General features: G+C 36.2%; 1 protein-coding gene across 1 annotated transcript in view; it reads right to left on the bottom strand.

Moving 5' to 3' along the window:
* The window catches only part of STK3 (serine/threonine kinase 3), a 322,020-nt gene that overhangs the window by 92,198 nt on the left and 213,771 nt on the right, over positions 1-16,051 (bottom strand). Inside the window, exon 9 of the mRNA XM_082675272.1 lies at positions 188-380. Within this exon, the coding sequence (XP_082531398.1) occupies positions 188-380 (193 nt within the window). The remainder of the gene's footprint in view (positions 1-187; positions 381-16,051) is intronic.

The following is a 16,051-nucleotide window of genomic DNA, read 5'->3' as shown; positions in this document are numbered from 1 at the left end:
TTTCTGCTATATTAAAAGAATTTTTGATAATTCACTTGTGCCATATTCCTTTCACTGTTAAACAAAGCCAAGAAACAAAATTTTCCCCAACTGGCTATAACAAGCAACACAGAACTATCCTGCTTTCTATAGAAGTATACTCTCAAAACAGAAAATTAATATTCAATGGGAAAAAAAAGCCACATACTTTTCATAGTTCCATCTTCTTCTTCCTCATCCTCACTGTTTATAACCATGGTCCCCAAGTCAGATTCTAACATTGTGCTATTATGTTCAATCATGGTCTGGGCCCCTTCACTCATCGTGCTTGTGGCCCGCATGGTGCCCACGCTTTCCGAGCTAGTCTTCACCATGGTGTGCGAGTCCAGCTCATCTTCATCCTGCAAACAAAACACTGCAGTGAAGGAAGACTTTTCTAACACAGATGGATATCTTACGATACTATGAACATATTATATTTTAATAATGAAAAATACTACTATCACTACTAATTTTAATGTAAGGACATAAATACAGTGTTATCATAAGACCCAAAAGTTATCCAAAATAACCTAGAGCTTTAGGTAATTGAAGCTCAAGCAACAGAAATTGTTTGATGAAATAGCAGGCTGCTAGTTGTTCTTAAAATAAGGATTAAGACAGGAAGATTATTAACAAAGGATATATAACAAAATAAACAAAAGAGAGCACATTAAAGACAGAACATGTTGGCACTATTATAACCGCTTTAACAATGTTTATAACTTTGTACAAAAGCCATTAGCTTTTTAAAAATTATGATAAATATACATAACATAAAATTTACCATTTTAAGCATTTTTCAGTGCACAGTTCTGTGGCATTAACTACATTCACAGTGTTGTCCAAGTTGTCCAATCATCATCAATATCCTTTTCGAGAAATTTTTCATTATCTCAAACAGAAATTCTGTACCCATCAAAAACTAACTCCTTATTACTTCCTTCACCCAATCCCTGGTAACCTCTATTCTACTTTCTGTTACTATGAACTCACCTATTCTAGGTACCTCATAAAAGTAGAAGCATGTCTTTTGCGTCTTTTGTGTCTGGCTTATTTCACTTAGCATGTTTTCAAGGTTCATCCGTGTTGTACCAGATGTCAGAATCTCATTCCTTTTTAAGACTGAATGATATTCCATTGCATGTACACACACACACACACACACACACACACACACACACACACCTTTTGTTTACCCATTCATTTGTTAATGGACATTAAGGTGTTTACACCTTTTGGTTATTATGAATAATGTTCTGAACACTGGTATATAAGTATCTACAGACAGATGGTCCCCGACTTATGACGGTCCGACTTAGGATTTTTCAACGTTACAACCATACAAACAAGATACACATTGAGTAGAAACGGTAGTTCGAATTTTGAACTTTCCCTGGGCTAGCGACATGCAGTACGGTACTCTCGCGATGCTGGGCAACAGCAGCAAGCCGCAGCTCCCTCAGCCACGGGATCAGGGATGTAAACAACCCATACATTTACAACAACTCTGTACCCACACAACCATTCTGTGTTTCACTTTCAGTATAGTATTCAAGGAATTACGTGAGATTCCACACTGTTACAAAATAGGCTTTGTGTTCGATGATTTTGTCAAACTGTAGGTTAATTTAAGTGTTCTGAGCACGTTTAAGGTAGGCTAGACTAAGCTATGTTTTTCGGTAGGTTAGGTGTATTAAATACATTTTCAACTTAACGATATTTTCAACTAAAGATGAGCTTATCGGGACATAACCCCATCATAATTTAAGGAAGGTCTGTATTTGAGTCCCTGCTTTCAATTCTTTTGGGTGTATGCCTAGAAGTGCAATTTATATCAAATGGTAATTCTCAATTTTGGGGGGAACTGTCAAAACGTTTTCCACATTGGCCACACCATTTTACATTCCAACAGTGTATAGGGTTCCAACTTATCCACATCCTCACCAACACTTGTTATTTTCCCTTTTTTTTTTTTCTTTTTGAGAACAGACATCCTAATGGATGTGTGGTATCTCATTGTGGCTTGATTTGCATTTCCCTAATAACTAGTGATATTGCGCATCTTTTCATGTGCGTATTGGCCACTTGTGTATTTCTTTGGAGAAATGTCCATTCAAGTCCTTTGCCCATTGTTGTTATAGATTGTTTCTTGTTGTCGTTGAGCTGAAGAAGTTCACTTTATGTTCTGGATATTAATCTCTTATCAGATATATGATTTGCAAATATTTCTCTCCATTCTGTAGGTTGTCTTTTCACTCTCTTGATAGTTTCTTTGATACACAAAAGCTTTTCATTTTGATGAACTCCAATTTATCTATTTTTTCTCTTTTGTTGCCTGTGCTTTTGTTGTCATATCCTAGCCATTGGCTTTTAAATGTAAATTCACAGAAGAATCAAGTCAGTAATATAAGTATGAACCAAAAAATACTCTTTAGAATGTTCACCAGAAGATAAACTGGAATAGGGCCATAAAACTAAACTAACAAATTCTGTTTGAGAAACCAAGCAATGTGCTATTTAGAAAAACTTGATCGTGTACTGAAATTAATTTATATCTATTCCACTTGAAGTAGAAACAAACAAACAAACAAAACCTAAGTTCTGACAGAGGTCAAAATGCAAATACTGGAAAACAGGAATATCCATGTTGTTCTCAGCTGTTTGACAGCCCTCCTCATCCTCAACCTACAGGATAAATTCAGCATTATATCTCAAAGTCTCCTGCTCTTCTTTCATGAGCTTCTCTTCTTTTAGAAGACTTCTTCACTCTTATGCATTCAACTATCTAATATATTGAGAACTCCCAAATCCTGACATCTTTCTGACTTTACTTACTACTTAAATGCTTAATGATGTTTAAAACTCAACATTCTAAAAAATAAATAAATAAAAAATAAAATAAAACTCAACATTCTCAAATGAGATCATTTCATCCATCTCCTTGGCCCCCTCCAGTCTGCCTCCATCCCCGACCATAACCACTACAAAGCACAGTCATCTTCATTAGCTAACTGAGAGTAAAACTGCAATGTCTTTTGGGGGTTATTTTCTTTCATACCCTATATACTATCAGTCAACAAGTTCTTCTTCAAAAAATTCTCTCTCAGCTCCATCTCTTCTTTTCCATTCCCACTGCTACTGAGTATATTCCTCCTTACCTCATGCCTGAGTTACTGCAGGAAGAGCACCCTGACCTCCTAGAATCAGACAGATGTTAGTTCAAATCCTGGCTCAACTCACTTAGTAGCCTTAAGACCTTTAGGGAACCTATTTAAACTCTCTGAGCTTTAGTTTCTTTCATTGGTGTTATGATGATTAAATGAGAAAAGGTATGTAAAACGCTTGCATGCTACTAGGAATAAGGTAGTTTCACCCCTTCTTCAAAGTATACATACTAAACCAATCTTTCTTGAGTACTACTTGTATTACAATATTCTTCTACTGAAGAATCTATAATGGCTCCCAGTTCTTGCCTGCACTGAAAGCTAAACAAAGCTGCCTAGATTTTAATGTCCTCTATGTTATCTTATTTTACATGGCCAGTCCTATTTTCCCATTGTTCACATATCATTCAATAGAGTCAGGCTGACCTCAACTGAGTCTCCAGCTGCCATAAACCCATATACTCATTAAAGATTTCATCTTTGCTCACATCACATCTTCTTTTCTACCCAGGATGCTCTTTCCTCTCTAATTCAATTAAATCCTATCTAGTTCCAGATCAAGTATCTATTACCTTTATGGCAAATTCAGTCTTTATTAATTATCCTCTTTTCCAAACTTCTAGAATTTATAAAACCTGCATTACACACTTTTGCATTTAAATTATGATCTCATATTGTAACTGTTTCATAAAATCTTTTATAAATGTAAGTACCCATGGATAAGAGTGCCTTACAGTACTTCTGAATCTACTAAAGTGTTTCATTCAGTAGTCCACACACAGTAAGCGTTCATTTATATACTTACTTTATCACAGAATTATAAAATCATGAACCTTTAATAATTCAACCCCTCATTTTATACATAAAAAACCGAGGCCCACAGAAAGTAAGAGACTTCCCCAAGGTCACACACCTACTTAAAAGTGGAGCTGGGACTAAGAAACTAGTTCCTTTATTTCTTAACCCATTATCCCAGCAAGTACATATACCTTACTTACATTTAAATTTTGATCTACTTGAATGCTTAAGTCAGAGGTGCAGGTTTACAGTTTTAAAAGCTTATGTCACCAGCTCCTACGCCCAAAGAGTCCCATACAAATTACTTGGTCCATCCTAGTCACAGCCACTGTCTTTTCTTGGACTATTAGAACAGCCTCCTGGCAGTTTGCACTGTTTCCCCTCTTGCCCCCGTTAGTCTCCCACATAACAGGCAGATGGATCCTTTCAAAAGACAAATCACATCATGTTACGCTCCTGCTCAAAACCCTGCATTTGGCTTCCCATCACACTTACATTAAAGCCCAAAATCTTTATCATGGCCAAATGTGATCTGGCCCAGTAATATCTGCCAATCCTATCTCCTATCACATTCCTTCTCACTCACCAAGTTCCAGCCAGGCTGGCCTCCTTTGCTATTTCTTGTGCATTCTAAGCATGTTCCTCCTTGGGCTTTTAAATTGGCTGTTCTCTCAGCCTAGAATGCTCTTCTTTAAGACAGTTTTATTTTTTGCTTAACTCAGGTCTCCACTTAGATGTTAACCTCCTTAGTGATGCTTTTTCTGACCACCATTCCAAAATCGAAGTCCCCATCAATCTTTTATCCTTCTATATTCTTCATAGCCTGTACCTGGTTTTTCTACCAGTATGAGTTTGATAAAGGCAAAGAAACCTTCTTTTTCACAGATGAACCCTCAGTGCTTAGAACATCTGGCATATATTAGGTACTTGATAAAAATTTATTTAATAAATGAAGCAATTCATATTTGTACCTAATTCATTCAACAAGCATTTATTGTAAACTTATAATATGTCAAGGAGTGAACCAGGCATTGGAAATACAAAGATGAATAAGAAACGGTTTTGCTCCATTTTTGTTTTTTTAACAAGTCTGAAGTCTAAGAGAAACTGACATGTGAACAATAAATTACAAGGCAATTTGTTAAACGCTGTAAGGAAAGTGTTGCCAAAGTACAATGGGAGTACCAAAAGCACAGCCTCTGCCTCCACCTCTGTCAAATGAAGAAAGCCTCACAGAGGACACTGCCCTTAAATTAGGTCTTAAAGGATGGGAAGACTGTAACATTTAATATATACACACAAGTGGGGGTGCTTTATATTACAACTTCTTTTTACAACAGAACTACACTTAGACATCCCTTCTCAGCTTAGACACCCCGAGACTGAATTAGGTGTCATACTTTTGTATTGCTATAGCACCTTGTGCTTATGCCTATCATACACTTATTACACAATTGTCTGTACCCGACTTGTCCAAATCTATTAAATAGACTCTAAAAGCTATTATAAGGGCAGTAACCAGATCTTGTTAACAGTTATATACCTGGTATCCAATACAAAGCCTTGTTCTCATTACATAATCTATTATATTAATGTTAAAGCCCTCATTATGAGTTAGTGCTAGAGCATAGAATGTTATGCAAGGTTCTATTGTAGAACTTTATTTAAACCGACTAATTATTTAAAACATAGAATGGCTATTAAAGAAACATCGGTAGGGAAAATAATACCGTTAATTAGAATTATTCAATTGATCACTTATCGAATAATGATAAAACAGTTATCATCAATGACTTAGAAGCACTATACTAAGGACTTTTTGTAGGTCACTCCTGTTTAATCCTTTTATTAATTCTGTGAGATATTATTGTCCCCGTTGTGTAAATGATGAACCTGCAGTTCAAATGGGTTTAATAATTTGTCCAAGGTCATATAACAGATAAGTCAAAGGGCAAGGATTCTAACCAGGTTGTTTGATTCTAAAGCCCAATATCTAACTTCCAATTGTATAAGGTCTTCTAAATTTTAAATTATTTCTCAACTCTAGTTTAATTTATATTACAGGTTAGCTAGAGCATGCTTCATTTGGCTAAGTTAAGAGATGAAGAAACTGACATACACATAAGTAAACTAATTTGCACTTGGTCAAAAAAGCTAATAAAAAAGGTTTTACTCTTTTTAGTAGACTCCACTAAGGAGGGAGGAAAAAAGTTGATTTTCTATCAGTTCTTTTTAAAACTCTACTGCGAAGTTAATACCGTATTTTATCGTGGTTGCAAACCAGTTAATTCTCCAAACATTAAATCTGTTTTTATATGTGTGAGTCATTTATCTCTTATCCTTATAAGATTCAGTGCTGTGACCGTTAAATTTAACAAGAAACACAACATCTGGTTGGTGTGAAATAATACTTTAAAATTTTCTTGTATTCTAGATTAGACTTGAATCTATGCTGGAATAATGAAGCTTCCACCTCCGGATGCACATAACTGGCTTAATCTATAAAATTATAAAAGCACTAAATCAAGTTTGGAAGGGATCGTTTTCACTGCATATTATTTTCACTTACATAGTCACTTTGCTAAAGGATGCTAAACCAATTTACAAATTGACAGTAAAAAAAAAAAACCAGTAATGAAAAAAATAATGAGCACTCAATTCACTAATGAGAGGGTGGCATCCAAACAGTAATTACTAAAGTATGGAAGGAATGAGAAGTTCTTTTTTATGAAATTAGCAAATCAAACACTAAAAATTTGGTGATGGTTTTGAAAACTTTTCAGTACCACTTTTTACTTCTTTAAATCATTAACTCAAATTATTCTTAATATTTTAGATGACTGCTAAAATTTCCATTTGATACTTTAACATTTTCATAATAAAACAGTTATTTATAATGTTTTTCCAAAGTTATACTTCATTTATATATACTCTGTTACTCCTTACAAGAGAAAAGCAGAAGAAAAACATGTTGATACTTTATAGAAAAAGGTCTGCAGAGCAGATGCTTCCCCACTGTAGAAAGCGGCCAATTCCAGTAAGGAATACAATAGCATTTTCAATCAGTGGTCATCATGTGCCAGGAATGCAAAACAGAGTACTGACGATAATCCAGGTTATGAATCATAAAATCCACATGGAATACAAATATTTGAAAACATCATTAGGAAATCCTACTCCACTGCTAAGACAGATTTATGCTATAACAGTCTGAGAAATAATCAGAGCCTTTGCACTAGGTATCTTTACATTTGCAATATCTACCACCTTAAAGGATTTTCTAAATATTCAGCTACTATCTGATTGATTTAAAGGATATTAACACAAACATTTTAGAAAGCATTTGTCATTTCTAACATTAATGAGATAGACTATGCTTAGATAAATAGGTGTCCTTTTAATTTGACATATTCTAATTATTTTCTCTTCCTGAAATGATATTAAATACTTCTTTATTACCTATACAATTACATAACAGTACATTATCAATACAGAAGAGTGGTCTTAGTGACACTGATTCAATTAGACACTCCTATTGGGTATGCATTCTACTACAGCATGAAAAAATTTATTTTTCAGGAAAAAAATGAATGTTTAAGACACATAAGTGAACCAATTATACAAAAAGTTGCATTATAGTGGTCTAGATATCTGTAAAACGTTTTAGAGGCGCTAATCAGGGATGGCACTGACAGCAAAGAATAATGTAACAAAACATACTACAAATACAAAACTGAGCTTTCAAGATAGTAAAGGAAATCTCCAAGAGCCCCAAACAACTAGGAACTAGAGTGAGAATAAGCTAAATCTGACCTTAGGGCTGCCATAGGGGCATGTGATGATGGGGGTGCGATGGTGATGGGTTATCCATTTTAATGGATAAAGGAAGGCAAGAGTCTTTGGGTTCTCTCCAAAGTAGAACTGAAACTCTTACATAAAATTGGGAATCTTGAAAGTCTACATCCTCAGTGAAAGGACAGACAAGAAAAAACGTACTCACAGATAAGGGAGATGACATATAAACTTGTCTGCCTCACCTGGGCTATAGGTAAAGATGAGGATGGATATGGTGGGGGGTTTTCCCTTTAGGATGTACAGACATGGGTTTGGGTTTTCTAACATTACCCACATGGTCTGGGGAACCCCATGCTGAGAAATTAGTCGAATGCAGTCTCAGTATGGAAGCACCCCGGGTGCCTGATGAAAACAAATTAAAATCCACCCTAAAGGGACTCCTACTCAACCTTCAACCCAGAACTCACATCATTCTCAGAGATAAAATTCAACTAAACTTGAGCTTACAAAAAGACAAACAATGAATAAACAAGTTGCCAAGATGGATGGAAAAAAACACAGAATTAAGACTCACTTGCTCCTTAGAATTAAATTACTCCCCTTAGGCAGCTGGATCTTTCTAAGATAAAAATTTCTAGGACCAAAATTAGGAAAGAGTAGACAGTGGCACCCTAGATTGTGAAAAACAAGCACAAAGGTAGAAATATTATGGCTGGAAGGCAAAGCGTTAAGTGAGTTGGGCTGCATTAAGGAATGGCCTACAGGTTACAGAGTGCTTTAAACACTGGGAGCCAGCATGCGCTGCTTGGCAGAGTGATGGGAACCTTGCAAACGAAGGGGTGAATTGGAGAAGGAGACTGAAGAGAGCCTGGAATCAGAAGGTTATTACTGAAATCTAGATTTGAGGTGATTAGAATCTGCGCTGACGTCTGGAGCCCGTGCTCCTCAACGGGAGGGGCCGCAGCGGTGAGAGGCCCGCGGACCGCAAAAAAAAAAAAAAAAAAAAAAAAAAGAATCTGCACTGAAAAGGTCCTATACAAACTGGTTTAAATGACAAGTCCAATCTAAAAGAAATCATGAAAGAAGAAACAACATATTCTAGAAACTTTCTGGACATCAAATACAATGAATCAAAAATAACTACAATATTCTGGACCTAAAGAGGCCAAACTGACCTTAAAGAGAAAGCTGTAAAAGATTCTAATCTGAGTAGATGAAGACAGAAAATAAAATAGATAATGCCAGTTATTGATAACCAAAAAATGACTTAATGGAATTTGCCACTTTAGCACATGATAAAGGCACTGAATTCTAATAATTAATTTGTGGGGAAAGAGTCAAATAAGAAGTCAACACAGTCCAGCAGTTAAGAATCCACCTTCCAACGCAGGGGACGCGGGTTTGATCCCTGATCCGGAAACTGAGATCCCACATGCCCGTGCGCTCTAGAGCCCACATGCTGCAACAACTGAGCCTGTGTGCTCTGTGCGCCACAACTAGAGAGAAGCCCACGCCCCGCAAGGAAGGATCCCGCATGCCACAACAGACCCCATGTGCCGCAACTAAGACTCAATGCAGCCAAATAAATAAATAAAATGAAATATATATTTAAAAATTATTTTTTTAAAAAAAGAAATCAACATGGCATGTGCAGTGCAACTTCAAGGAAATGAGCATAAAATTGGGGAAACCTGTGGCAGGTTTTACTTTTCTCCCCATGCAGAACTAAATCAGGTCTTGGTGGTTGTGCTCACATGCTAACCTGTGTCAGTAAATGAATTTTAATCATTCTTGAGTTAGAAAAGGCAAAAATCAAAGGGAACTATTGTACATTTGCTTGTATGCCTCACATCATGGATGAGCCCTGTGTACCATTAAACTAAAGGCACTCTCTACTATAGCAAGGTGAAACTACTGATGTGACCCAACAGAGCATTCATTATCTTTAAACTCCACTTCCAAATCTGGTAAAGGATAGCACTTATCCATTGCCTCCGTTCTCAATACATCTGCAGCGTCTACTATTTCTGTGTTACAAGTGAAAGAGCCCACGGCAGAATCAACTGGTTAACTCGGTCGCATTCAGTACCACATTCAACCCAACTGAGCTAAGAACTACTGAGAAAACATCAGAAATATTCCCCTTCAAACTGCCATCCTTAAGCACTGTGGCAATGTCTGACAGGTTTAAAAGAGTAATATATTGATATTCACCAATTAAATATTACTAAGACTTACAGTATGTGGAAACCTGTACAAAGAATGAACTTCCTTCCCACCGATGTAAGTAGGTGTTCCTTCTACTTCACTGCAAAAGCAGCAGAAGAGATTATACAGCTGCTGTCTTTGACATACCTATCTTTAACTAACAGAAACGTCTGCCTTCATGCATCCTAACTTTCTGCACGCTCATGGGCATGTTTTAAAGTTACATCAAAGCTTTCACGATCTCCGAAAGTCATTAAAGACTTGTTCATCAGTACAACAAACCTAAATGGTGAGAAGGGTGTGGGCAGGACTTCAGAGGCTCCATGATGCAAGACTGTACAAGTTCCTGGCATTATATTAAAAGCTTCCAAACAAAAGATTATCTTACATCCCCTGTGCACAATACTGATATACAATAGAGTAAATTTAAAAAGTAAAAGCAACCTTAACCATGACTTCTCTTTTTTCTCTCACAGCCAAAAGCATGTCAAAGGATTAACAAAATATAAAGATTATAAAATCAAATATTTTAAAATAAAAATAACACCTTTAAAAACTGTTGTGTTGTTACAAGCAGTTTATAAAAAATCCACAAGAGGGCACCAAAGACAAAAGGCTAGAACAAATTCCATTAATTTGTGATTTACACAGATAAAACAGGTTCATAAAATATTATTTTGTTTACTAACATACTATCAATACCTTTCAGAAACAGACTATTGGCCACTGATTTTTTTAAAAAACTGATATATTTTAAAATACTATAGCCACTGCCATGTTATATTTTTATATAAGTAACATTTATGTTTCTTAAGGGAGAGACTACATTCAGTAATCTCCCCAATGACTTGCATATAATAGCAGGAGCTCAGTGAACACTTGTTGATTCCACAAAATTGACAGAAACATACAACAGGAAATATCAAGTATTCGTATCACTGTGTCACTGCATTCTAAATTGCTTTCATATAAACAGATTTAGGATTGTATTATCTTATGTTCTTAGAACAAATAGAACTAACAGCTAATTTGTCTTTGAAAATAATTTCTTTTTATTATCCCTTCTTTCTCTTACTCCTTTTCTGCTCCATTATGGTCATGTTTAACAACAAACAGAAACTTTAATATATACTTAACAAAAGAAATCACTTGTACAAACTCAGAAATGATAACATTATAAAATGACTTTAAAAAATCAGCTTCCAAAACATACAATTTAGAAGGAGACTGCCTGAATCACAATAAAATAACAATATTAATTTTAGCATGCAGTTACATTACTGAAACTCCTGATAACAAAAGACATTCTGGGGCAGAGAAATGCCAAGTCAGGGCAGCAAAAAACAAGCAGTTACCCCCAAAACAAAATATTTATCACATGTTTGACTTAAGCATTGCTCCAGGAATACTTCATGTACCAGTATGTACCTTATTATTTTTAAATGCAGATACTTTCTGTGTTGATGATAATCTTGTGGCACTATGCTAAATAATAAGGGGTTAAGTCAGTTAAACCCCATTATAAAGCAATTTTATACACATATTTATTGATTTCATAAATATTGATTAAATATTTATAAGTACCTACTGTGTGCAAGGCAGTGTGCTGAGATACAGTCTTTGTCTTTGAGAAATGTACAGGTTAGTGGAGAAAGTTAGAAAGTAGACATAAATACAGTGAGATAAGCATTCTCACAGAGCTAAACACAGATACCACGGGAGCACAGAGGAGCACTTGCCTGACCAAAGCCTTGGAGGAGGATCATGAAAAGTTCCCCCTTTCCAGAGGAATCAATGGCTGAGATGACTCCTGAAGGATAAGGAGTTACTCAGGCAAATGAGGGTGACCTAAGAAGGGGTCTAGCAGAAGCAGCAACTGATGCTTTTCTTTAGACACTTTTTGAGTAATCTCGCTTTTGCTTAAGGTTTAACCACCAAATGCAGAAAGCCTGCTGATTCTCCAAACTGCTTGAGCGCTCTCCCTTGGGGTTCAAAACTGCATATCCAGCTGGCTGCCACAAAATGACTTTGATGACCCATGGACACGTCAAATTAAATAAGTTCTAAAATGATCTCATCTTACCCAGAAAGTCGCCCTGTAAAGAGTACTGCTGGAGAATACTTCAGCCACAATATGATAAGAGGTGGAGAGAGAGTATGAAGTGAAGACACAAAGGCTCTGACTATTTTATCAAGAAGTCTGGTTATGAATAATTTGTTGTTGATTTCTTCTTTAGTTTTTTAATGGTCAAAATATAACTACATTTTAACACTGAGGAAAAAGGCCCTAGAAGAAAGGGATAATGTGACTGACTGAAAAGGCCTACATAGACACGATTGTCTAGAAAATTTCAAAGAATCGACAAAAACCTCCTGGAACTATATAATAAGTGAATATAGCGAAGTCACAGGATACAAGGGTAATATAAAATATTCACTTGCTTTCTCTATACCAGGAAATAATAACTGGAATTTGGAATTTAAAAAGTATCTTTAAGGCGCACACACACACACACACACACACACACACACACACACAGAAAAACACGTTAAGTCTTAAAAAATACGTATAGAATCTGTGCGCACTGATGAGAAAAAGCAAAGATCTAAATAAACTGAGAGACATTCATGTTCACGGATTAAAAGACTCAAAATATGGTTAAGATATCATTTCTTCTTAACTTAATGTATAGCTTCAATTCAACCACAATAAAAATTCTAGCAAGCTAACATGTAATTGTCAACAAAATGATTCTAAAGATTACATGGAAAGGAAAAAGGCCTAAAACAGCCAAGACAATAATGAATAAGAAAAATAGTTTGAAGACTCCAATTTTTAGACTTCTATAAAATTACAGTAATCAAGACAGTGTAGTATTGGAAAAAGAATAGATACATATATCAGTGATAAATCAATGGAACAGAACAGAGAGCTCAGAAACAAACCCACACAAATACAGTCAACTAATCTTTGAAAAGAGCACAAAGGCAACTCAATGGAGAAAGGATAATCTTTTAAACAAAGGGTGCTGAACAACCGGATGGCCATATGAAAAAAAATACAACCTAGACTTAGACCTCATGGCTTTCACAAAAATTAACTCGAAATAGATCATAGAACTTAATATAACATGCAAAACCAGAAAACTTCTGGAAGAAATCATAGGAGAAAATCTATGTTACCTTTAGTTTGGTGATGAGTTAAAGCATCAAAAGCAAGATCCATTGGAAAAAAACAAAACCAAAAACCGACTGGTGATATTAAAACAAAAACTACTGCTCTGTGAAAGACACCATTAGGAAAATGAAGAGACAAGCCACAGACTGAGAAAATATTTGCAAAACACTACCTTATTTTAAAGGACTTGTGTCCAAAACACATGAACAACTCCTTAAAAATAAACAGTAAGAAAACTAAAAATGGGGAAAAGTACTGAACAGACATCTTGTCAAAGAAGATAAATGGCAAGTGAGCATATAAAAAGACGCCCAACACCTTTTGTCATTAGGAATTACAAGTTACACCAACAACGAGATACCACTAAATACTTGTTAGAATGTCTAAAATGCACAAAAAAACAGAAAACAAAACAAAACAAAAACTTGACAATATTAAGCGTTGGTGAACATGCTTAGCAACAGAAATTCTCATTCATTGGTGGAAATGCAAAAATGGTGTAACACTGGAATAGAGTTTGGTATTTTCTTACAAAGCAAAACATATCATCAGATCTACCAATTACTGTCCTAGGTATTTACCCAACTGATCTGAAAATTTACATCCACACAAAAGCTGGCATGAAAATGCTTACAGCCACTTTATTCATAATTGCCAAAAGCTAGAAATGACCAAGATGTCCTTCAGTAGGTGAATGGATAAACAAATTGTGGTACATCCATCCAAAGGAATACTATTTAGTGAAAAAATGAGCTATTAAGCCACAAAAAGACACAGATGAATCTTAAATGCATATTGTTAAGTGAAAGAAGCCAGTTCTGTTTGATTCAATTACATGATATGGAAAAGGCAGAACTACAGATGGTAAACAGATGAGCAATTGCAGAGGGCTTGGGGGTAGAGGGAGAGTTTAATAGGTGTAGCATAGGGATTTTTTCGGGTGGTGAAAATATTCTGCAGGATACTGCAGTGCTGAATATGTGACACCATGCATTTGTCGAAACTCACAGAAGTTTATACTATAAGGAGTGAACCTTACTTAATGTATGCAAATTTAAAAACATATTTCAGGTGGTCAGGAGATCCCAGGATGGAATGCAGAATGTGACACACACAACCTTGGAAGTGAGTGGAATCTGTAAGACTTGAAACAAAAAGCACTGTACATAAGCACCGTGCTCTACTTGATGAAGTTGTTCCCATGGGGATATGGGTTAATTCTGAAACCACTATACATGCACACAGGAACTGAAATATTTAGCAAACGGGTGGTAGATGGAGGGAGCCAGGTTTTTCACCATTGCAGGGGGGAGTTATAAACAAGCAAGCGGAGGCAGATAGAAGGATCCATGTGGTAATGGATCAGAGTCAGAGACATCAGTATGAATTCATGTTTAGCTTAATATAGGTAAAGATGGAGATATATATATACATATAATTATGTGTATATACACAAGTTAGCACACACACACATATACCTCCTTGCTTTGTCTACTGAGAGGGATCAATAACATGACAATATGCCACAGCAGCAACAAGTATATCTACAGTCCATATCTTGGTTTCTAATACCATTCTCTAATAAAGGAACTAGCTCCTAGGATTCTAGAAACTGTGGCAGGAAATATACAAACTGAATCTAGAGTATCTTACAGTGTCAGAGAGTAAGGAAGTAAGTAAAGTAAAAGCAAACCCACAATGATGGGGTTATGTCAAAGGGACGAAAGTGCCAACCATAAGAGGTTCCAATGGCCAAAGCTGGAACAATCTGAACAAGAAAATACATAAGGTAGGATTGGATTATAACCCAAAGTGTAAAGTAAATAACCATGAGTCAGTGAGATATATATGACTGAATAAATAAGTGGAGAAAATAGACAAATCTCCTGTGTAGAAGAATTCCTACATAACTTCCCACTCCTCAAGTGTGGGCTGTGCATTATGATTTCCTTCCAAAGAATACAGTATGGAAAGGAGAAGAGAGTAATTTTGTTGTGAAGAAACCTGACAAACACTACATCAGCCAGGTGATCATGGGTAACACTGACAATGATAAGTCATGTTAACAAAATGTATCTGTGATATTGTGATATAAGAAGAAATATAGATTTGATCTGTCCCCAGTTCCTGGCACAGTACTTCTAAAACCCTTACAATTTCCTGAGTGATATGTGTGGGAGGAGCACGTTTTCTTATTCATAATAGGCCCCTTTCAGCCTTGTCTGGCTTTATGATAATAAGGTGACTCCTGGAGGATGAGGGCTGGTTGCCAGAGGAACCAGCCGTGTGATCAGAGGGTTGGAACTTTTAGGCCTACCCTCCTGACCTCCAGGAAGGGGAAAAGAGTTAGGGATTGAGTTAATCACCAATGGCCAATGATTTAATCAATCATATCTCTGTAAAGGAACCTCCATAAAACCCCTAAAAGAAGGGTTTTGGAGAGCTCCCAGGTTGGTGTATAGATCAAGGTGCTAGGAGACTGGCATGCCTGGAGAGGGCATGGAAGCTCCACACGTCTTCCTCATCCTATGCATCTCTTCCGTTGGTCTGTTCCTGAGTTGTATCCCATATTGGAAATAGTAAAGTGTTTTCCTGAGTTCTGTGAGCTATTCTAGAGAATTAATGAAACTGAGGAGGGAACTGTGAAACCCCTGATTTATAGCCAGTTGGTCAAAGTATGGGAGACCCAGACTTGTGACGAGCATCTGAAGTGAGGGAGGGGACAGGTTTGTGAGACTGAGTCCTTAACCTGCAGGGTCTGTGCTAACTCCAGATGGTCAGTGTCAGAATGAATTAAACTGTAAGACACCCAATTGGTAAACTGGAGAATCGCTTGGTGTGGAAAATCCACACATTTGGTGTCAGAAGTGTTATAAGTAGAGGAAAT

This window comes from Grampus griseus, assembly GCF_964374135.1.
Source record: "Grampus griseus genome assembly, chromosome: 17".
NCBI lineage: Eukaryota > Metazoa > Chordata > Mammalia > Artiodactyla > Delphinidae > Grampus > Grampus griseus.
Note: the sequence above shows the minus strand (reverse complement) of the source record. Positions and strands in the feature narration are given on the sequence as shown.